General features: G+C 47.2%; 1 protein-coding gene across 1 annotated transcript; it reads left to right on the top strand.

Moving 5' to 3' along the window:
- Positions 1–1,946: 1,946 nt before the first annotated feature.
- PRPH2 (peripherin 2) lies at positions 1,947–19,224 on the top strand. The gene is made up of 3 exons (XM_049653257.1): positions 1,947–2,527; positions 15,864–16,110; positions 19,012–19,224. Exons 1-3 carry the CDS (start codon positions 1,947–1,949, stop codon positions 19,222–19,224), a joined length of 1,041 nt encoding a protein of 346 aa, XP_049509214.1.
- Positions 19,225–22,921: the final 3,697 nt, after the last annotated feature.

Raw genomic sequence — 22,921 nt, forward strand, 5'->3', positions numbered from 1 at the left:
CACTTTGGAGGATAATGTGGCAGTTTCTTACAAAGCTAAACATACTTTCACCATATGACCCAGCAATTGTACTCTTAGATATTTACCCGAATGAGTTTAAAAGTTCTGTCCACAGAAAAACCCACATACAAGGATTTATAGCAGTGTTTTATTTATAATTGCCCCAAATTGGAAGCAACCAAGATGCCCTTAAATAGGTGAATGGATAAACTGTGGTATATCCATATTAGTGGAATATTATTCAGCAATTAATAGAAATGAGCCATCAAGCCACAAAAAAGACATGAAGAGACACCAAGTGCATACTGCTAAGGGAAATAAATCAGTCTGAAAAGGCTATGATTCCAATTATATGACATTCTGGAAAAGGTAACACTGTAGAGCCTGGCTGCCCGGAGTTGGGCAGGGAGGAAAGGAGGAAGGAATAGGTGGAACATGAGATTGTTAAGAGCAGTGAAATTTTCCTATCCGATTCTATATGATCTGATAATAGTGGATGCGTGACATTATGCATTTGGCAAAGCTCGCAGAATGTAAAATACAACAAGCAAGACCTAATGTAAACTATGGGCTTTAGTTAATAATAACAATAATACCAATATTTGTTCATTAGTTATAACAAATGTACCACACAGACGCAACATGGTAATTCTAGGGAAAACTGGTTGTGGGAAAGGAGTTTATGGGAATTCTCTGTACTTTCTTTTCAATTTCTTTCCAATTAAAAAATTTTAATGTTTATTTGTTTTTGAGAGAGAGAGAGAGAGAGAGAGAGAGAGAGAGAGAGAGCGCGCATGCGAGCAGGGGAGGGGCAGAGAGAGAGGGAGACACAGAATCCGAAGCAGGCTCCAGGCGCTGAGCTGTCAGCACAGAGCCTGACGCGGGGCTTGAACTCACAAACCGTGAGATCATGACCTGAGCTGAAGTTGGATGCTTAACTGACCGAACCACCCAGGCGCCCCTCAAAAAAAAATTTTTTTTTTTGGTTTTGGTAAACCTAAAACTGCCTTAAGAAATAAAATCTGCTAATTAAAAAAAAAATTACAGACTCATCATTTCTATCTCCATTTCTATTATTTTTGTTTATACTGTTGGGTGACAGAATTTTGATAGATGCTCAATCCAATGGATCAAATTTGGTCTTTTATTATTATCTTACTTGCACTTCCCTGTGTTCTACTCAGATTGAACATCTTTTCCAGATTGGACTTTTCAAGTTTGCCTGCTATAAATCATCTGTTCCTGTCTTTTACCTGTTTTGCCAGTCAATTTTTGATCTTTTGACTGTGCAATTGTGGGGGTTTTAAAAAAACAAACGCTTACTAATTTTTTATTTTTTTACTGTTTTCTTACAATCTGTCATTTCTTTTTCAACTAGGATGACAATGTCTTTTGTCTCATAGAAAGTTTCAGATTTGAAGGAGTTTGGCCTGGAAACGGGCTTCTGGGGAGACCCGTGATCTGAGCCAGACCTCAGGGAGAGCCCATTCCCCTGGCCAGTCTTGTTTCTGTTCCTGATTCTTCATGTTGAACCCAGAGCTCTCTGCTCCGGGGCGTTCGTGGAAGCTCCTTCTGGCCATGTTCTGAAACTAGCACGGCTTTATCTAATGGGATGAAGCTGGCTAAAGAGATTAGCGTGAGGTCTTGTGGACCCCACTTTTAATCTGCAGCGTTCAGGCTCTCCCTCCTTGGCTGGGAAGGACGCTGCCGCAACACTGCGGAGACTGGCCCCTTCATGAGCGGCGACTCTGAGGCCCCTGTTACCACTACTGAGTTAACGGGGGTCCCGGGCTAAGGGGCTCAACATGGGCAGCTCCCGGAGCAGCTCCCTGAAGCGTGGGCCACCTGCTCCCTTCCCAAGGCCCTGAATCTTCAGCCCCCGGGCTCACTAAGGTCAGGAGTGGTTGCTGTGTCCTGGGAAGCTGCCTAGACTGCACCCAGCAAGTATGGCGCTGCTGAAAGTCAAGTTTGACCAGAAGAAGCGGGTCAAGTTGGCCCAAGGGCTCTGGCTTATGAACTGGCTCTCCGTGTTGGCTGGCATCGTCATCTTCAGCCTAGGGCTGTTCCTTAAGATCGAGCTGCGGAAGAGGAGTGATGTGATGAATAATTCAGAGAGCCATTTTGTGCCCAACTCCTTGATAGGGATGGGGGTGCTGTCCTGCGTCTTCAACTCTCTGGCTGGCAAGATCTGCTATGACGCCCTGGACCCCTCCAAGTATGCCAAGTGGAAGCCCTGGCTGAAGTCGTATCTGGTCGTCTGTGTCCTCTTCAACATTGTCCTCTTCCTGGTGGCCCTCTGCTGCTTCCTAATGCGGGGCTCCCTGGAGAGCACCCTGGCCCACGGGCTCAAGAATGGCATGAAGTACTACCGAGACACAGACACCCCCGGCCGGTGTTTCATGAAGAAGACCATCGACCTGCTACAGATCGAGTTCAAATGCTGCGGCAACAATGGCTTTCGAGATTGGTTTGAGATTCAGTGGATCAGCAATCGTTACCTGGACTTCTCCTCCAAAGAAGTCAAAGAGTGAGTGCTCTCCAGTCCTGGGGTCAGAGCTAGCTGGGGACTCGGAGGCCCATGGGGTGCTCTGTGTGCACGACTTAGTACTGTGTGTGTGAGGCTGGATTCAGCTGGCCCATATGAAATTGCCAATACGCTAACATTTTTGACCTATAAAGATGGCGGTATCATACACTCAACCTAATGTCCGGCTAAGGTGGGAGGAAGGTGTCAAGTTATATAAGTTGCTTGGACAGGAGTCTCCAGGGAGGAAGCCCCAGCCAGGCATGTGTGTCTACTTCATACCGTAGGGATGAGGCACTCATAGATGACATCTACTGAGACGTTATTTGGCTTTTTTGTCTTGTTCACTTGATGTTGATGGGTTCAGTCCCAGAAGCTTAAATTCCCTGGTGAGTTCCCTTGTTTTCCAACCTTCTGACACCAGCATCCACTCTCAAGGTGTTCGTCCTTGGGTGTGGTGGCAAGAGCAGAGGACAGGGCAGTCAGGAAGTCTAGGCTGTAGGTTTGGCTGTATAATTTGGCTGTAAATTAGCTTGTGATCTTGGGTGAGTGGCTTGCCACTCTGGATTCTTGCTTGCCCATTTAAAAAAAAATTTTTTTTTAGTGTTTATTTACTTTTGAGAGAGAGAGACAGACAGAGAGACAAAGCAGGAGAGGGGGAGTGACAGAGAGAGAAGGAGACACAGAATCTGAAGCAGGCTCCAGGCTCTGAGCTCTCAGCACAGAGCCCGATGTGGGGCTTGAACCCACAAACCGCGAGATCATGACCCAAGCTGAAGTTGGACGCCTAACGGACTGAGCCAACCAGGCGCCCCATTCCTTGCCCATCTTTAAAATGAAGGCATTGGAATAATTTTTTAAACTAATTAATTTTTTTAGTAATCTCTATACCCAACCTGGGGCTCAAACTCACGATCAAGAGTCCCGTGCTTCTCCAACTGAGCTGGCCAGGCACCCCTGGAACAGATAATCTTGGAGGTCACCTCCTAGCTCTGTCTAGCGTCTGGCATACAGCAAGTGCTTATTAAATGCCTGCTGGTGTTTATTTCTTGAATCATGATAGTGTGAGGCGATAAAGTTTCTGAAGTATTTGTGGTGTGTGTAAAAATAAAATCCTGAAGTGTGATGTAGGGAGGTACTGGTGAGGAACAGAGAAACTCATCCTTTGTGCTAGAGGTGATAGCGGCTCACTCCAGCACACTGTTCTTCCCAAGAGACTCGCCGTTGTGGGTCTCAGGTCATTTTCTAGGGAAAGGGCAGCCGGTCCTGAGACACTGGCTTTTCTTTTACCTCTTCTTTCCATCCCGCTCAACCCCTTCCCTGGCTGAGGCGAGGGGTCCGAATGGCTTTCCTGAGTAAGGCGGGCAAGTCCAAGGGAACTTGCATGCAGGGTGCCGGGCATACTAACAGCAGGGCATGGCCGGAGCCCGGACAACACCCACGAAGCCCAGATGGCTAGCTTAGCTGCACCTCACATGGAAGGGAAGTCAGATTGAAGGTCATTGCTTGAGATTCTATTTTTTCCGTGGGTGAGGATTACTGTTACAAATCCCTAGTTAAGGAGAGGCTTATAAATGGCTCTGCCCTTCCGAGGTGACAGGCCTGCAGGGACGGCACAAGGTGGCATGATTTGCACAAGCTGCCCCAGGAGGGATGAGCAGAATTCCTGGGGATGGGGGTGGGAGAGGAGGAGAAGCTGAAGGTACAAACAGCCTTTGTGAGCAAATAAGAAAGAGCTATCATTTTTTTCCTGTCATGTTCCTTGATTGCCTTCTGCACCGATTTGTCATTGGAGAGACTTACAGAATCTCTCCGTAATCCCCAAATCTCCTTTTGTCCTAGAGCAGAGAAATTCTCCAGGTTGCTCTACTCTCAGTGGTTGGCAGGTCTAAATTTTCAGTCAAACCGTAAGCTTGATCAGAACCACCTCCATGCAGGGTAGCTGGCTGGTTCAATCGGAGCATGAGACTCTTTATCTCAGGGTGTAAGTTTGAGCCCCATGTTGAGTACAGAGATTACTTAAAAATAAAATCTTACAAACTAAAAGCAAAAAAAAAAAACAAAAACACCCCCAAAACAAAACCCCCCACCTCCATGCTTCATACCAACTTGTTGGAGTGAAACTATCTTAACTCCAGTGACCTGAACAGTTTCTCTGTTACACAAGAAAATATGGTGACAACATTAAGAGAAACGAAAACAGGAAAAGGAATTCAAGCCAGGTTCTCACCCACAAAAAAGAAAATGGCTTTCATTTTTCCACATTCCTGTTCAGTCACCTGAACACTTACATAATAAATACTGTAACCATGGTATAAATACAACTGAGCACCCCATTTGGTAATCTGATAATATAGTATTTGCATAATGTCCAAAACAATTATGCCCCCCCCACCCAGCTTTGTTTAAATATAATTGACAAGTAACATTATGTACGGTCAAGGTGCAGAAGGCATTAATTTGATACACTTATATTACCACCCTACCATTAGCTAATACTTGCATTATGGCACATAATTGCCATTGCTTTCTTGCGGCGAGAACATTCAAGGTCCACTCTCTTAGCGACTTTCAAGTACATAATACAGTATTGTTTTTTTTTTTTAATTTTAGTTTTTTAAATTTACATCCAAATTAGTTGGCATCTAGTGCAACAATGATTTCAGGAGTAGATTCCTTAGTGCCTCTTACCCATTTAGCCCATCCCCCCTCCCACAACCCCTCCAGTAACCCTGTTTTTTTCTCCTTATTTATAAATCTCTTCTGTTTTGTCCCCCTCCCTGTTTTTATATTCTTTTTGTTTCCCTTCCCTTATGTTCATCTGTTTTATCTCTTAAAGTCCTCATATGAGTGAAGTCGTATGATTTTTGTCTTTCTCTGACTCACTAATTTCACTTAGCATCATACCCTCCAGTTCCATCCATGTAGTTGTAAATGGCAAGATTTCATTCTTTTTGATTGCCGAGGAATACTCCATGGTATATATATACCACATCTTCTTTATCCATTCATCCATCGAGGGACATTTGGGCCCTTTCCATACTTTGGCTATTGTCGATAGTGCTGCTATAAACATGGGGTGCATGTGTCCCTTCGAAACAGCACACCTGTATCCCGTGGATAAATGCCTAGTGGTGCAATTGCTGGGTCGTAGGGTAGTTCTATTTTTAGTTTTTTCCATACTGTTTTCCAGAGTGGCTGCACCAGCTTGCATTCCCACATAATACGGTATTGTTAACTATGATCCCCAGGCCGTACATGAGATCCCCACAACTTACTCACCTTAAAACTGGAAGTTTGTAACCTTTGACCAGTCTCTTCCCTTCCCTCTCCCTGCCCTCAGCGACTGCCATGCTAGCCTCTGTTTCTAGATGTTTGGCTTTTCAGATTTTACATGCAAGTGATGTCATCCAGGACTTGTCTAAAATGATCATGTTTAATTGGTGCATCATATTATACTCAGGGAGGACCTTAGGTTGTTCTTCTTTGCTTCTGTTAGAATACCAAGCTTCTTTTGAGGCTTTTGCCCCTCTGTCTCTCTCCTACTTCCCTTAGGCTAAGCTTCCGGGAAGAAACTGTACCTTGGTTTTAACTTGCCACAAAGCTGGTCTCAAGATACAATGGTAGACCTGAAATGCCTCACCTACAGTCACACTCCTGTACTGCTGAGGGTACAGCCTGATAGGGTCACTGTTGCAGGGAGAGGACCACCTCACTGTGTCCCACAAACTCTCACATTAATGACAGTGGGCAACACCTGTAAGCGAGGGCAGGCTCCTTGGTGCTGTGTCTAGAAAGCTTCATGGGGCTGGATTTGCCTGAGGGCCAGCGCTGGCACAACCTTTATCTGTTGGTGGGAAGAAGGAAGGAAGAAATGAATGAGACAACGTGGAGAGGCACTTTTTCCCTCCCTTTCCCTGGACGCTCAAATTGTTTCCTGTTCTTATCTTCACTGCTTTACTTAGGAGGATTATTAAGTTTACCGGACAAAGCTGACTCCCCAAATCCTCCCCTGAACCATACAAAGTGTATTTCTTTCTTTTTTTTTTTGAGAGGCCAAGCATTGAGAAGTGGTAAGCACTTACCTTTTTCTGGCTTTTCTCAGCAGCACCCTCAGGGCGAGGATCCAGGAGCAGCAGAAGCAAAGAGAAGCAAGGGTGGGGCCTAGCAAGAGGGCAGGTTGAGGGAGTTGGGTCATCTTCCACCAAGATTTTTTTTTTTAATGTTTATTTGTTTTTGAGAGGGAGAGAGAGCATGAGCAGGGGAGGGGCAGAGAAAGAGAGGGAGACAGAATCTGAAGCAGGCTCCAGGCTCTGAGCTGTCAGCACAGAGCCCGATGCGGGGCTCGAACCCACAAATCGCGAGATCATGACCTGAGCTGAAGTTGGTCGCTCAACCAACTGAGCAACCCAGGCGCCCCTTCCACCAAGATTTTTTAAAAGGAATGCTTCAGGGGCGCCTGGGTGGCTCAGTCGGTTAAGCGCCGACTTCAGCTCAGGTCACGATCTTGCGGTCTGTGAGTTCGAGCCCTGCATCAGGCTCTGGGCTGACGGCTCAGAGCCTGGAGCCTGCTTCCGGTTCTGTGTCTCCCTCTCTCTCTGCCCCTCCCCGTTCATGCTCTATCTCTCTCTGTCTCAAAAATAAATAAACGTTAAAAAAAATAAAAAATAAAATAAAAGGAATGCTTAATCTTTTTCTCTTTTTCCTTTCACCACCAAGTTCAGAGAGGCCAACAAAGAGGCTGGGGTGGGCCTCAGTCTCCTGGTTGACCCTGAGGACTCTGGGAGGCGATCCCAGGAGCAGTGAGCTGGCCAGAGGGTGGGAAGTCTGCAGAAAATGCACCGAGATCCTCCAGTGACACTGGTCCTGCACATGGGCAGTGCCTAGTGCCCATGACTTCTGGTCCTTCCTGCAGGCTGTGGGGGATCTCTTCCCATTTCACACCATGTACACCTCGCTGGACTGGGCTACAGGGAACATTTCCAGTCCAGCTCCTGAGAGCAGGGCTGGGTTCCTGCCCACAGGGCTCCCTAGGACCTCCTTAGGTATGCCCCCCACTACTGGTCCCCCAGGAAACTGAGCACGGAGCTTGTGGTCCCAACAAGCATGGAGGGGTGGCTGGTTTTTGGAGATTTCTCAAGGGAATCTTTAAGATCAAGGGCTGTTTCCTGAAGGCTCCTGATCTAAACAATATCAATTGAAGGGTTTTTTTTTTTAATTTTTTTTTCCCAACGTTTTTTATTTATTTTTGGGACAGAGAGAGACAGAGCATGAACGGGGGAGGGGCAGAGAGAGAGGGAGACACAGAATCAGAAACAGGCTCCAGGCTCCGAGCCATCAGCCCAGAGCCCGACGCGGGGCTCGAACTCACGGACCGCGAGATCGTGACCTGGCTGAAGTCAGACGCTTAACCGACTGCGCCACCCAGGCGCCCCAGAAGGCTTTTTATAAGAATTGACAACCTCCCCACCCCTCACCCCTCCAGTGGTCCCAGGTTCAAAAAGCCCAGTGGCCATCTCCCACCCCCCTATTCTGCCCCTTATCACTATATTGCCAGGTCCCACATTTATTCTGCACAAAACCCCTCTCTGGGGCGTCTGTAATTTTTGCAGGTATTGTCATCTCTATTTGATAGATAAAAGATCTGAGCCTCAGGTTAGATCTCAGCGGTGGGGAGGGGGGCGGGTACATTTTTACAAACCAGCCTTATTGAGATACTCACATTCCTTACAACTCACTCATTTAAAGTGGATGATTCAATGGTTTTTGGCCTCTTCACAGAGCTGTGCCACTAGTCAATGCCACAGTCCACTTTAAAATGTGTTCATCACATGGCAGGGAAACCCTGTACCTTCCAGCTTTCACTCCCTAGCTTCCATGGCCCTGCTCTATAATCTCCTCTCTGTCTCTATAGACCTCCCTCTCCTGGATATCTCATTTGAATGAAATCACAGAATATTGGTCCTTTTGGGCTTGGCCTTAAAAAAATTTTTTTTTTAATGTTTATTTTTGAAAGAGAGAGAGGCAGAGAGAGAGGGAGAGAGAATCCAAAGCAGACTTCAAACTCAGCCATCAGCACAGATCCTGACATGGGGCTTGAACCCACAAACCGTCAGATCATGACCTGAGCCGAAGTCAGAAGCTTCACCAACTGAGCCACCCAGGCGGCCCCAGGCTTGGCTTCTTTGACTTGGTATAATGTTTTCCAAGTTCAACCAGGTTGCCACATTTGTTAGAACTTCCTTCCTTTCGATGACAAAGAATCTCCCACTGTATGGAGTGCCAGGTTCTAATTCTGTTCCTCCCGCTCTGCTGTGCTGCTTTGCAGCGATGTTAAAGTCACCTTGTACAGTTTCCTTGTTAAATGAATCTATGCCCTAATTGACCGAAACTTCGAATTCTCCAGGCCACTTTGGGGGTGGCGCCTCATTGTCCCCTCTCACCCCTTCTTGTCCTCCATGTTGTCCTCCTCCAGAGGGACACTGGAAGGTGTGGGCAGAGATGCTTGAGAAACTTCTGTGGATCGTGACTAGATTCCAGTGCTTCTGTGCCAGGGTCTCAGAAAATCACGAGGTAGCCGCATAGGAACCAGAGATCCCGCCCAGGCTCCCCACGGCCTTGGGCATGCGAGGCTGGGCTCTGCTCTGCCTTCTGTGTTTACTTTCTCACTGGCTCCGGCGTGGTGCTTCTGGGGGTGGGGAGATGCTCCCTTATAACTGGGGGAGGCCCTCGGAGGGAGGAGCAGAGTCCAGGGATGCGACTGAATCTTCAGAGCAAGTTATCGAGACACAGATTTGGAGTTCTCAGCCAGCGCTTCTTTTATTTTATTGCATTTCAACTTTTATCATGGAAACTTTCAAGCATTCACAAAAGCGGAGAGATTATCCTGAATTTCCATGTACACCTTTCCTAGCTTCAACAAATATGCACATTTTCGCTTTCTTGTTTCATCTATATCCCCCTTCCAAAGACACATTATCCCCTCTGAGTATCTTTTTTTTTTTTTTAATTATTACTTATTTATTTTTTTAAATGTTTACTTTATTTTTTTAATGTTTATTTTTGAGAGACAGAGAGAGAGAGCGAGCAGAGGAGGGGCAGAGTGAGGGAGACACAGAATCCGAAGCAGGCTCCAGGCTCCGAGCTGTCAGCACAGAGCCTGACGTGGGACTTGAACTCATGAACCACGAGATCATGACCCGAGCTGAAGTCAGACGCTTAACCGACTGAGCCACCCAGGTGCCCCTTAAATGTTTATTTTTGAGAGAGAGAGAGAGAGAGAGAGAGAGAGAGAGAGAGAGAGAGAGAGAGAGAGAGATGGAGCATGAACAGAGGAGGAGCAGAGAGAGACAGAGACACAGAATCCCAAGCAGGCTCCAGGCTCTGAGCTGTCAGCACAGAGCCCGATACGGGGCTCAAACTCATGAACCGTGAGATCATGACTTGAGTAGAAGTCAGACACCCAACCGATTGAGCCCTCCAGGCGCCCCTACCCTCTGAGTATCTTAAAGCAAATCCCGACCTTCATTTCCTTTCACCTATAAATACTTTAGGAGGCATTTCTAACAGGTACAGAGGGTTTGCTTGTTTTTTGCTTTTTTGTTTTTGTTTGATATAAGCACAATAGTAATCATGCCCAACAAAACCAGCAGCAATCTCATCTAATATCTGGTCTGTTCAATTTTCTCTTATTGTTTCAAAGTATCTTTTACAGTTGATTTGTTCAAATCAGGATCCAAACCAAGTCCACACTTTGCATTTGGTTCTCTGATCTCTTTCATCTCTTTTTCTCTGTAACGGTTACTGTCCAGCCATGTGAGTACTGGAGGAACTGGGCCACTTGTTCTGAAGAGTTCGTTCCTCACATTCTGGATTGAGCAGTTGCAGCCAAGAGGTGTCATCTAACTTGTTCTTCAGTCCCCTGTGTTTCCCCCACAAGCCAATAGTCAGGGCTGAGGTGTGCTTGGATTCAGGTTTGGTTTTGGCAAGAACACTTCCTAGGGTGCCCTGTGTATATCTTACTGCATCACATGAGGAGAGACATGAAGTCTTCAGCTAGTTTATGACAATTCCTTTCAAGGTCTCCATTGCTTTCTGGATAAGCAGAGCTTTAGTGTCTCGGGGTAAAAGGCCTTGGCACCAGAAACCGTCAGCCAGGAGGGCTTGGCCTCGAGCCCTCAGCCTGAGGGAAAAGCTGGCACCAAGCCCTCTCATTCTCATCCCACCCAGGGAACCTACAGGCTACAGGCTCCTTTCACTCTTCCTGAACAATTTATAGACATCTCAAGAAGACTAGACCTTGGCTAGGAGCTCCCTGAGGGCTGGACTGTGTCTCCCCTCAGCTTGAGGCTCTCCAGGGGCAAGGCTGTGTCTCCCCTCAGACTGGGGCTCCCTGAGGCAGGGGTGTGTCTTCTCCTCAGGCTGGGGCTCCCTGAGGAGAAGACCCAGGTTAGCATGGGGGAGGCAGGCCTGGCTTCATGGAGGTTGTGGCTTCCCCGGACCCCCAGCCTGAGATCTGTTGGAGTCCCGCAATTCTAGAAATAGCCCTCCCTCTCCCGTAGTAGAATCACCTTGTTTACTCAGTGCTTGTCCTGGTTCTAACCACAGATTAAGGCCCCACTCACCCTCTTAAGACAAAGCTCCTTAGGTGGTGAGCTGGCTATTTATATCAGAGTATTTCCCAGGCTACAAATCTTGCTCTGCTCAGGGCTCACCAGGGCTTGTAAGGGTCTTGATTAAGGTAGGACCTGTTTTGGATATAAAGTACTGTAGGTATTGAGGGAGGACACAAACAGGAGACACAACTCTGCCCTCAGGGAGCCCCAGTCTGAGGCAGGAGACAACCCTGTCCTCAGGGAGCCTCAGTCTGAGGCAAGACAAGCCCTGACCTGAGGAATCCCCAGTCTGCGAGGGGGAGGTTTGGGGGGGGGGGGAGACACGGCTCTGCCTTAAGGAGACTAGCAAGGTGGCTTCCCCATTTGGGGCAGTGAGTGAGGTGAGGTGGGAAGATAAGTGGTCTCCAGAAGGCCAGCCTGCAGAGTAGCTCAGAGCCTCTCCTGGCCTCAGCCCACACAACTGCAGGCCTGGCCTTCACTTCAGATACACATGTACTATGTATGGGGCAAGTCTGTAGGCTTTACCCCAGCTTAGGGACACCTGAGAGTGCATAAGGAGAGAGAATGGTGGACAGGAAAGGGTTTCTGGGACAGGGAACAAGGGAGGGAATCACGCTTTCTCACAAAGTTTAAATAGAAAAGCCAACACATAGGAGAGAGACCTGTGAGGCTCTGAAAAAACTCTGAGGGGAGGAGTGGGCAACTGTTGTGGGCTGGTCTTCCACTTCCTGTTTGGCTTTGGGTGAGGCTCCGCCCTGCCCTGCTCAGGGCACCACTTCTGCCTCCATAGAACAATCTGGTGGATTGCAAGGTCCTGCCCAGGTGGCTCTGCATGGGGCCTTCTCTGAGGGCCTGTGTCAAGCACATTCCTCACACTGCCTCATTTAAAGCTCCCCACGGCTGCCGAGAGGGGGCTGTAGTTATCCCCACCTCACACAGGTCCAGAGGATGAAGTCCCACAGATCAGAAATGTAGATTTGCGACTCAAAGGCTGGCTCCTCCCACTATACCCACTCCTCTCACGGGGACATTGGGAATGGCCCAGGTGGGATGTTGTGCTGCTGGGAGCAGGCCCAAGGGACAGCCTTCAGGTCAGGCAGAGGGACGAAGAGCATCTGAGCTCGGAGACCCCAGCCTCAAAGAGGCCTGCCGGGGCTGGTCATCGGTGGGAGACTACTGTCTGCTGAGGTGTCCAGGGACTACTGGCCCCTCAAGAGGGGGGCAGGAGACCCAAACTGACAGCCCTTCTGCTTCAGTCCTCCCACCCGGGACCACCTCGGGCCCCACCGCCAGGTGCCGAGTTACGGGCTGCAGGGGGAGAGCAGAGTGGTTTCTGCTCCCACCGTGCTCTTGGTGCACTCAGTTGGGCTCAAGTAAGTACTTCAGTAGCAACCACTTCAGCCAGTGACAAATGTCTGATACGGCCTCAGGCCAGGGGTGAGCTCTGCCCTCACAGACATGGTTGCTATCCTCACAGAAGCCTCTCAGAGCCTCTTCCTCACAGTTGGCAGAGACCCTGCCACCCGATCACAAGTGACTATTGCCCAGTGGTGTTGAATGGTCTGTTCCATTGCCACAGCTGTTGCCTGAGGGCACACGGAGCACATGTGAAGGCTCTCGTTCCTCCACCCTGCCCAGCCTCAGCCATGAGTTCACATTCACTGTGCACTTATTATCTGCCAGCCACGTTTCTAAGACCTTTTACACACATCCCTTCATATGATCCTCATGTCAACTCCATTTTACAGATGAGGGAGCTGAGGCCCAGAGAGGGTAAGGACCTTGTCCAGAGGGATGAGCTGGGAGTAAGTTCAGGTGTCCTGTGCACCCAGGATCACCCATTCTCTCGGCTGGGGTCCTGTCTAGGAAGTAGAGGTCAGGGACTGCAGACCATTGGAAATATGGTCACCAGAACCCAGGTGAGGACTTTTCTGGAACCAAGGAGGCCACATTGTACAGAACCTTCCTAAAGTCCTAATCATACTGATCAACAGTTCACAGAAAAGGAACCACAAATGGCTCTTCGACATATCAGAAGATACTCAACTTCATTCGTAATGAGAGAAATGGCAATTGAGACAACCCTGAGATACTATTTTTCATCTCTCAGGTTGGCAAAGATCAAAAATCGAACCCGTGTGGGTACAGCATGAAGGGTACGTTCTCTTGTGCATGTCTGTTGGGGGTATGATTCTACAAACGCCAGGGAGAAATATGGCAGGGATCTAGGGCAGTCACAGATGGATCCACACTTTGATGCAGGGATGTCCCCTCTAGGAATTTACCCTCTAGATATAGCCACAATATGCACAATGTTTAAATTAACAGGAGATTGGGAAAGCCCTAAACATCTATCAGTAGGGAACTGACTAGTGCCCCAGGACCATCTGTGCAACGGCAATACTGTGTAGCTCATTAAAAACCTGGAGAATACTCTCTATTGATAGATATAAAAAATCTCTAAGATACTGCTAAGGGAAAAAAGAAAGGTTCAACACAGGACGTTATCATTTGGGTAAAAAACAAGAAGAAAAAAAACATTTGCAGAATCTGTGTTTGCTTATCAGGTATGAAGTCTTTTTAGAAGGACAGACAGTTGGCTACAGTTTGGGGGGATCTGGAGGCCAAGGGACAAGAATGAGTTGGAGATTAAACATGGACATTTCAGGGGCGCCTGGGTGGCTCAGTCGGTTGAGCGTCCGACTTCGGCTCCGGTCATGATCTCACAGTCTGTTGAGTTCGAGCCCCGCGTCGGGCTCTGTGCTGACAGCTCAGAGCCTGGAGCCTGCTTTGGATTCTGTGTCTCCCTCTCTCTCTGTTCCTCCCCTGCTTGCGATCTGTCTGACTCTGTCTCAAAAATAAAAACATTAAAAAAAAATTAAAAAAAAAACAAAAAAACAAAAACATGGACATTTCGAAGCTAAACACTGCAATTATCATTTCAATGAATGTTGAAAACAGTTTCTATTATTTATGTTTATTATTGAGGTATAGTTTACATGCAACATTAGTTTTCGGATACAACATAATGATTTGCTATTTGCATATATTGCAAAATGAGCCCCACCATGCATCTAGTTAACATCTATCACTATACCAGGTTACAGAATTTTTTTTTCTTGTGATAAGAAACTTTTAAGATTTATTCTCTTAGCAACTTTCAATACAGCATTATTAACTATAGTCACGATGCTGTGTATTACATCCCCAGGACTTTTGGCCACTTTCACCCATTCTGCCCATCTCCCACACCTGTCCTGGCAACCACAACTTTCTTTGGTTTGTTTTTAGATTCCACATGTAAGTGAGATCATATGGTATTTGTCTTTATTATTTCACTTAGCATAATGTACTCAAGATCCACCCACATTTTTGCAAATGGCAAGATTTCTTTTTATAGAGATGAATAATATTCCAATGTGTGTGTGTGTGTGCCCTTGCGTGTGCGTATGTGTGTGTATGTACCAAAGTTTCTTTATCCATTCACCTATCAATGGACACTTAAGTAGTTACCATGTCTTGACTTTTGTAAATAATGCTGCAATGAACACAGGGATGCATGTATCTTTTTGATTTAATGTTTTCTTTTTTTCTTCTTCAAGATTTTATTTTTAAGTAATTTCTACACCCAATGTGGGGCTCGAACTCACAACCCCGAGATCAAGTGTTGCATGCTTCACTGACTGAGCCAGCTAGTGCCCCTGAGGTTAATGTTTTCATTTTTTTCAGATAGATACCCAGAATTGGAATTATAGTTTCTATTTTAAATAATTACATTTCTATTCTTATACTTTCTACTCTCATGTTTGTAAAAGTCTGTGCAACTTAAAAAAACCTTGTGATTCAAGATAACATGCATACACTTAGGTGCACAAATCTTAAGTGTGCAGGTTGATGAATTCTGGTGCATAAAGACACCTGGGTAACCTCACTCAGGTCAGGTAGGACACACTCAGATGCCTGATGAGGATGGGGAGAACTTTCAGAGTAAAGATGTCTGCCCCTTTTGAATTCTGAACCCACATGAATGTATGGTGCACCCTAACCAAATATATACTTACAAATGGAAGTGCAAAAGTAATACGGGCTGCAGCCTTCAGGTGAGTAAGGAGATCCCACCTGGCTAGGGGCAGAGTTCACTGTGGACAGCAAGCAAGTTGAGGGCAAGGACTGTAACTGTTTCCAGTCTCATTCCCTGTCCCTGCACAGGCCCTGGGCTACAGCAGGCCTTCTGGAAATATATACTGAACAGAACCCATCTGGCCAGAGGGAGCCTTGGTCCCTAGTGACTTTTTAGAGGTAAGGTTGCAGAGGGGCTGGGGGGCAAAGGCTGTTGGCCACGAATGCTAGGCAGTCCTGTTCCAGTCACCACCTGTCCTACCAGGCTGACATGGTTCCAAGAAATTGCTGCATGCAGGGGCCTGGCAGTACAAAGCATGGTTGGATGCATTTCTGTATTCCTTATTTACTCGCTTCTTGGTTTATCATCTGTCTCAACCCTCAAGAACACAAACTCTAGGAAGTAGGGACATTGGTTCTCTAGTGTCATTTCTCCACCTTCAGCTTCTAGAACAGTGGCTGGCACATAGTAGGTGCCTTTATTATTTCACGAATGAATGGATGGATGGATGGATGAATGAATATTACAGCTTTTCAGAGCTGTGGGATGGGAGGAACTGGCCCCTGGTGAGAAGTCTGAGAAGCCCCTAATCTTTCTCCTCCAGTCGCATCAAGAGCAATGTGGACGGGCGATACCTGGTGGATGGTGTTCCCTTCAGCTGCTGCAACCCCAACTCGCCACGGCCCTGCATTCAGTACCAGCTCACCAACAATTCGGCTCACTACAGCTACAACCACCAGACAGAGGAGCTCAACCTGTGGGTGCGTGGCTGCAGGGCCGCCCTGCTAAGCTACTACGGCAGCCTCATGAACTCCATGGGTGCCGTCACACTCCTCGTCTGGCTCTTTGAGGTAGGCTCTGGGCCAGCTGGGGGCGAGGGGAGTGGGGGTCACATGCCCCTTTTGGATTTAATGGGTGGGGCCCAGCCTGGGGCGCTTGCCTCTCTCCTCAGAAGCAGCCCTCAGCCTTGCTGTGGGTGAGGCAGGCAGGCCTAAGTTTAAACCCCAGCACCTCTACTATTTTTTGTTTCTTTCCTGTCACTCAAAAAATAATTGATAGAGGTGAAATTCACAGAACAGAAAATGAACCATTTTAAAGTGAGCAATGTAATGGCATTTAGTACATTCACAATGTTGTACAACTACTACAACATCCGCTACCACCTCTATCTAGTTGTAAAACATTTCCATCACTCCCAAAGAGAAGCTCCTATCCATTAAGCAGCGTACTTCCCATCTCCCGCCCCCCTGCCTCCCACCCCTCCAGCCCCTGGAAACCATTAATCTGTGCTCCAGCTTTGTGGATTTATCCATCCTGGACAAAATTTTATATAAATGCCATGAAAATATGTGACCTTTTCTGTCTGCCTTCTTTCACTTTGCATGTTTTAGAGGTTCATCATGTGCCTTTGTTTTTTCAGTCTGGGGTCTTGGAAAGTTACTTAACATCTCTTTATATGGGACCGACAGCACTTAGCTTTGGGATTCCTGGGGGGGAACAGGGGGTGATATGTATTATGTCCAGGAAATGGGAGCTATTTGGATTTGTGCTTCTCTCAAGATTCTGGTAGCAATTTACCTGTTATTCGAACTATTTGTGGATTTATCTGATTTCACCTATAAGGCTTAATTCCTCTCTGTACAGAACTTGGGATGTAGCAAGATGTCATTCATTCATTTATCTGAGTTATTTCTTAAACACCTGAGTGCTGGGCGCTGTCCCGGGTGCTGAATGAGAGCAAGTGTTTGTGAGTGGTAAACCAAGGTGGTACAGAGGGTGACTCAGGGGCTCTGGCTTTCAGCTGGCAGCAGAAAATCCACTCCAAAATCCAGAAGTCCAAAACCAGAAATATCAGTGGGGAAAGTTTGCCCATTAGAGGAGATTCACTGAAAGTTTCCTTTAAGTAAGTCGCTCCCTTAGTGCTATGGAATTTAACATGTAGCTGTGCCCTGGGCTGAGATGACTACTTCTAACTCACCACATCACACTGCAGGTACTGTATTGTCTGGGGGTAGGCTGGCTGGGGAAGGGAGGGTTTCTTTTCATGTCAAGGCAAATGAATGACGTTTTACTGGTTGTTGACTACTTGAGGCACAGTCTTGGGAATGACTGGGTAGAGCGAGGTGAGAAGCTTACTGCTGGAAGGTCAGAAGCTCATGTACCCTGAAAACCCGTGAAAAGACTGAAAGGCTAACAGTGGGAAAACAGGGTTCCACTGGCTGCCTCTCAGTTTCCTCGCCTTTCCAGGAAGCTAGTGACTGTATGAGATGAGGACCAGCTCACTGGGAACAGGGAGTAAATGCTCTTGACTTTTAGCTGAGGCCTTCAGTTAGAGCTCTGTGATGGGCATGAGGATGGCTAAAGTAAGATAGGGCTCTGGCTTGAGCCTTGCTCTCCTGGGCCTCACAATCCAGTTAGGAGGTGACATCTAACTCATGAACCAAAGGGAGGACCATGACCAAGTGCAAAATTCATAATGCAGCAGTGGGCCTACTTCAGGAAAGGAGGAGGGAATCAGAGTAGGAGTATGTACACCAGGAGGACGTCCTGGAGGAGGTGAGTTTTTTCACCATAAACATTATATTAAACTTTCAACGGACAATGACAATAACGAAAACCTAAAACATCAATCACTAATGCCATCCACCACTGCAATTATAAAGTGCTCCCATAGCATTCATTTAGTAGATGTTTACTGAAGCCCTACCACCACCGGGTGCTGTTCTATGGGCTGGGAGACTGAGTGAACAAGATGCATCGGGGGTGGACGGTCTCCATGAGCAGGCCTCGCCAGCTCAGAGTTTGTTATACCACGAAAGGAGAAATGTAAGAGAGTGAAGCGGGAATCTATGTAGAAACAAAGGGTAACACGATACATTGGAAAGATGCAAACAGTACTTACCACACTAATAACCAATTACAGCTGACACATCTATTCATCCTTACTGGGTACCACGTACAATGCTCTACACATCCTGACATGTCACAGCATGCACAAGAGGCAGGAGACACTCCATCTGAAAATTTGCAAACCACATGAGTAAACTGAGGTTTCTTACCCACATGGCTGGCTAAGTATCAGGACTGGGGTTTGAACCCAGGCATTTTGGCACCACAGCCTGCTACAGCGACTGCTGGTGAACAAACGCAAACAAATCACCCACTCATCCCCACACTAATCAAAATAGCAGAAGTAGAAGGAAACCACATATGATAATATTGCTTGCCGAAAAGGAGGTGACTTTTTAATTCTGTCTAGCAAATAGTTTACCCAACACCTCATATGTGCCAAACAATGTGCTAGGAACGGGATGGGGGTGCAAGGAGGAGAAACCTAGGACTAATCCCCCCAGAACGGGTGAGACTGGAGAGAAAGAGGAGGCAGAATGGGTAGCAGGGTCACTCACTGAGGGCTGAAGCTGAATTGAAGGGGGAGCGTGGAGAGGAACAACGTTTAAGGCAAACAACAAGAGGTAAAGGCTGGTGAGAAGAAAGTGTGGATGGGACCCAAAGAAGCCCAGGGTGGCCAGAAAGGCAGGAGAATAGGGCTGGAGATGAGGCTGGAGAAAAGAGAGCTATTTTGAGCACCAGGCCAGGCTGGTGGGCAGGCCCTCACCAACCCAGACTCAGCAGAGCCTGTCACACTCGAAGGGCCCCCGGGGTGAAGAGGCTGGTGGCTTCCAGGGTTTCCTAACAACCTCAGTCCCCACCTACTTCTCCCAGACCTCCTCTAAGTCTCTTCTCCCCACCAGGTGTCCATCACAATTGGCCTACGCTACCTGCACACAGCACTGGAAAGTGTGTCGAACCCCGAAGACCTTGAGTGCGAGAGTGAGGGCTGGCTTCTGGAAAAGAGCGTGTCGGAGACTTGGAAGGCCTTTCTGGAGAGCTTGAAAAAGCTGGGCAAGAGTAACCAGGTGGAAGCCGAGGGTGCAGACGCAGGCCAGGCCCCAGAGGCTGGCTGATGGCCCTGGGCCCCCTCCCCTCCTGAACACTGAGAAGTAGCGGACTCCAAGAAAGCGGATACCCCACTTATCCAATCTGAATCTCCCAAGGAGGGCAGCCATCTTACTACAGAGACTCTTTCTGATGGTGGGATTTAAAGTTTAGGGTCCCTAAAACCATTTGGCAAACATTTATTGAATGACTTAAAATATTAGTGAATGAGCCCTGGCTCAGGCCCACTACTTCCCGATATGCCCTCATGGTGGACTCAGGGCGCCTCTCAGTGGATCACTCTTCATAGCACATGAATTCAGTTCCACCCTGAGGCTACTACTGGCTGCACTGAGGGCAACTCCCCTTTTTAAGAGTTTGCCATTACAGGCTCCAAGTTGTTTCATTCTACATCCAAAGTGTCACTTGGTGCATAAGCACAGGAGTCTGAAAAATGTACTGGCCATGTCGTCATTCTTCTGTTTTTAAATGCCAAGACTGACAGGACAGCCATTTTGCTTGTGTAATTGTGCAGGGCAGGGGATAGTTATATTTTTCTAAGAGTAATGGGCTCTCCAAAGCACTGAGGGCCCACGAGAGGAATTCTTCAATCATGGGGCAAGAGAACTTAAAGACAGGGGATTATTTTCCTCACCAAAAACATAGTTAAAGGCTACTCTGTGTCACATCCCCATGCCCTCGCTTAGCCTGGAGTGAGCTATGGGCTGAGGAAGTCAGGTTGTTGGCTGTTCCGGCAACATCACGCCCCTGAAGTGCCAGGTGACCTCCTTTGGCTTGTCTGTGGAAGCACTAGACTAGGTGGCTGCTCTTCACTGGAAGAGGAGTAACAATGAGACAAGAGTCTACCCTCTGGACACTGGGCCTCTCCTCTTAGACCCACACAGGTGGCCACAACAGCCCACACGGGTGACACTAATGGTCTACAGTGGAGGGCAAAGCATCCTCTGGAAGCTTCTTCCTGTTTCCTTCCCCAGATACCTATCCTGCAAAGCAGTATTTCTGGAATGCCTCTGTATTAAAGATTCTTTGAAACTCAGTCCATCTTCCTGAGCTAGTGACTCCAAGAGAAATTTTACCTTCTTTCAGGGAAGAGAGAAAAGGGAAGCTTTTAGGGGAAGGAGAGAACGGCTTCATTGTTGTGCTGAGTGTTCAGTGGGGAGACAATAAGACTTTGGGTGCTGCCTGGGGCATGTTCTGGGGCTCTCATTCTCCCAGGCATTAAAACATTTGGACACTCTTGCTCTTGGGGCACATGGGTGGCTCAGTCAGTTAAGCATCTGACTTTGGTCATGATCTCACGGGTTCGTGAGTTCAAGCCTCGTGTTGGGCTCTGTGCTGACAGCTCAGAGCCTGAAGCCTGCTTCAGATTCTATGTCTCCCTCTCCCTCTGCCCCTCCCCCGTTCAGGCTCTGTCTGTGTCTCAAAAATATATAAATACTAAAAAAAAAAAACAACAAAAAACCCCCCCAAAAAACCAAACCAGAACAAAACAAACATTTGGACACTCTCAGACTTTGGCCCCAGGTTTAATTTAATTAGACTTTGGAGTCTCCTTGAGACCAAAGAATGGTCCACATTGAAAATGCTGAGGTAGTCAGCCACCTCTGACAAGGGTCCTGGAACTCTCTCCCCTCGGGAGTGCTGAGAATCATCGAGGAAGTGCTGCTCTAGGCTCATGTGTAACTGTGCTGTTAACAGCTGTACGATAGACATTAAAAATTATATTGTGTGAAAATCACTTGTGTTAAACACTGTCTTAGCCTATTCGACTGTATGTTATCACATGATTCCCAATTCTAGCCAGTATTTGTTAACAAAACCCAACTGAACCTGACCCTAAAGGGAAGCATGGTTACCAGTCAGGGCATCACCTCTCCCTCTCACCATCTCATCTGCAAGAACACTGATTATAAGGCTATCCCAAATATTCTCTACATTGACCAGTTCAGACCAGAGCTGAATTTATTTAATATTTTCATGTGTGGAATCTTAGTTTAGTGATTTAAGCGAAAATTCCAAACCATTTTTCCCTGCTCTGGTCAAAACGTATTTTCCCAAACAAGGAAACACAAGTCTCTGTGGGGCCAGGTTATAGGGCAGATGTAAGCAACCTTAGAATCTGAGAGCTGCTGGGAGGACCAAGGGTGAACTGACCCTATGATAAATATCCCCAGTTGGTTTAAGCAGACGTAGGGCGAGCTGCACTTCACAGGGCTTCTCAGGTAGTGGCCAACAAGACTCTGACCTGGGTCTTCCTTGTGTCTAACCTCAGGCTTTCCTGGGACCAGTATAAATTCATTTCTCCCAGGGGACTCAACCAGGTTTTCAAGTCTGGCAGCCCTTCCTTGGGGCAGGGTGAGAGGTAAGACAGCACATTAGGCCTTTTCCACTTTTAAAACACTTTCTCCAGAGTGAAGAAGTAGGTACTAGCTGCTTATTTTGAACATTTAGGAAGACAAGTGTGCTGGAATCTGTGGCTTCAGTTCAAGAACCCATAGCTTCTTGCAACACGTTCAAGCCCAGGACTGAACCACCAGCAAATAAACCCCAAGTAACCTCAATATAGGTTAATAAGATTAGGTGCTTGCTCGGCACGCTCCCCTTTCCCTCCTTGTCCGGGCACCTGTAATGCTAGGCCAGCAGGTTTGCAGCTTAGCCAGGAGCAGGGCCGAGTGGGGGAGGGAAGGGAGACCAAGACAACTCGGGTCTCTGACTTGCTACTAGAGGAGAACACGGCTCCCGATGACAGGGTGGCCAGCCAGCAGCACCGTGTGTTAGGGACAGGAATGTGGGGGCGAATGGTATGGAAGACCAGGGGGAGAGGGATGCCTTCCTGGTCCTCAGTGGACAGGAGATTTGCTTGAAGGAGGGGGAAACATCAGTCTTTTAACTTCTGATGGTGTTTTGTCCTTCCAAACAGAGGATGAATATAAACAGCAAAGTTAGAGAATGTTGTGCAAAGACGGAATACAGCAGGTTAAGACAGAAGGAGAAAATTCCTAGCTAATTACCAAGGGGAATGGAAATGTAGTTTCACACAAAAACCTGCACAATAACGTTTTCATTTTTTTCATAATCACCAAAAACCGCCCAAATGTCCTTCACACCTGATAACTGCATAAACATCTGCACAGTGGAACACCGCTCAGCAACCATAAAGAACACGGATGACTCTCCAATGCATTAGTCTTCTTAGAAAAGCCAGGCTCAAAAGGCTACATGTGATACATATTTATAGGACATTCTGGAAGAGGCAAAACAAAGGGACAGGAAGATTAGTGGTTGTCTGGGGGTCAGGACCGGGGAAGAAGGTGACCACAAAAGGGGCTTGAGGGAACGTCCTGGGCAGACAAAACTGTTCTGTTTGATAGCAGTAGTTGTATGCCTTTGTTAAAATACATAAAACTGTCCATTAAAAAGGATGAATTTTACTATTTGTAAAATACCTTAATACACTTGACTTAAAAAAAACAAGAATAAGGACAGAGCAAGGAGTGTGTCAGAGGGCTTAATGACCCTTGGAACTGCTGACATTTGGACCAGGGAAGAGAGTAAGCTGGGAGCAGCATTAAAAGCTAGAAGACAGGGAGAACACATGGAAACCTTGCTTTCTTAGTTTATGCCTTCTGTTTTAAGAGGATTTTGAAAAGCACAGCAGAGTTCTTGTAGGCAATGACTCTCCTGCAAATTAAGGACATAGCTTCC

Source organism: Panthera uncia (assembly GCF_023721935.1).
Source record: "Panthera uncia isolate 11264 chromosome B2 unlocalized genomic scaffold, Puncia_PCG_1.0 HiC_scaffold_24, whole genome shotgun sequence".
Lineage (NCBI taxonomy): Eukaryota > Metazoa > Chordata > Mammalia > Carnivora > Felidae > Panthera > Panthera uncia.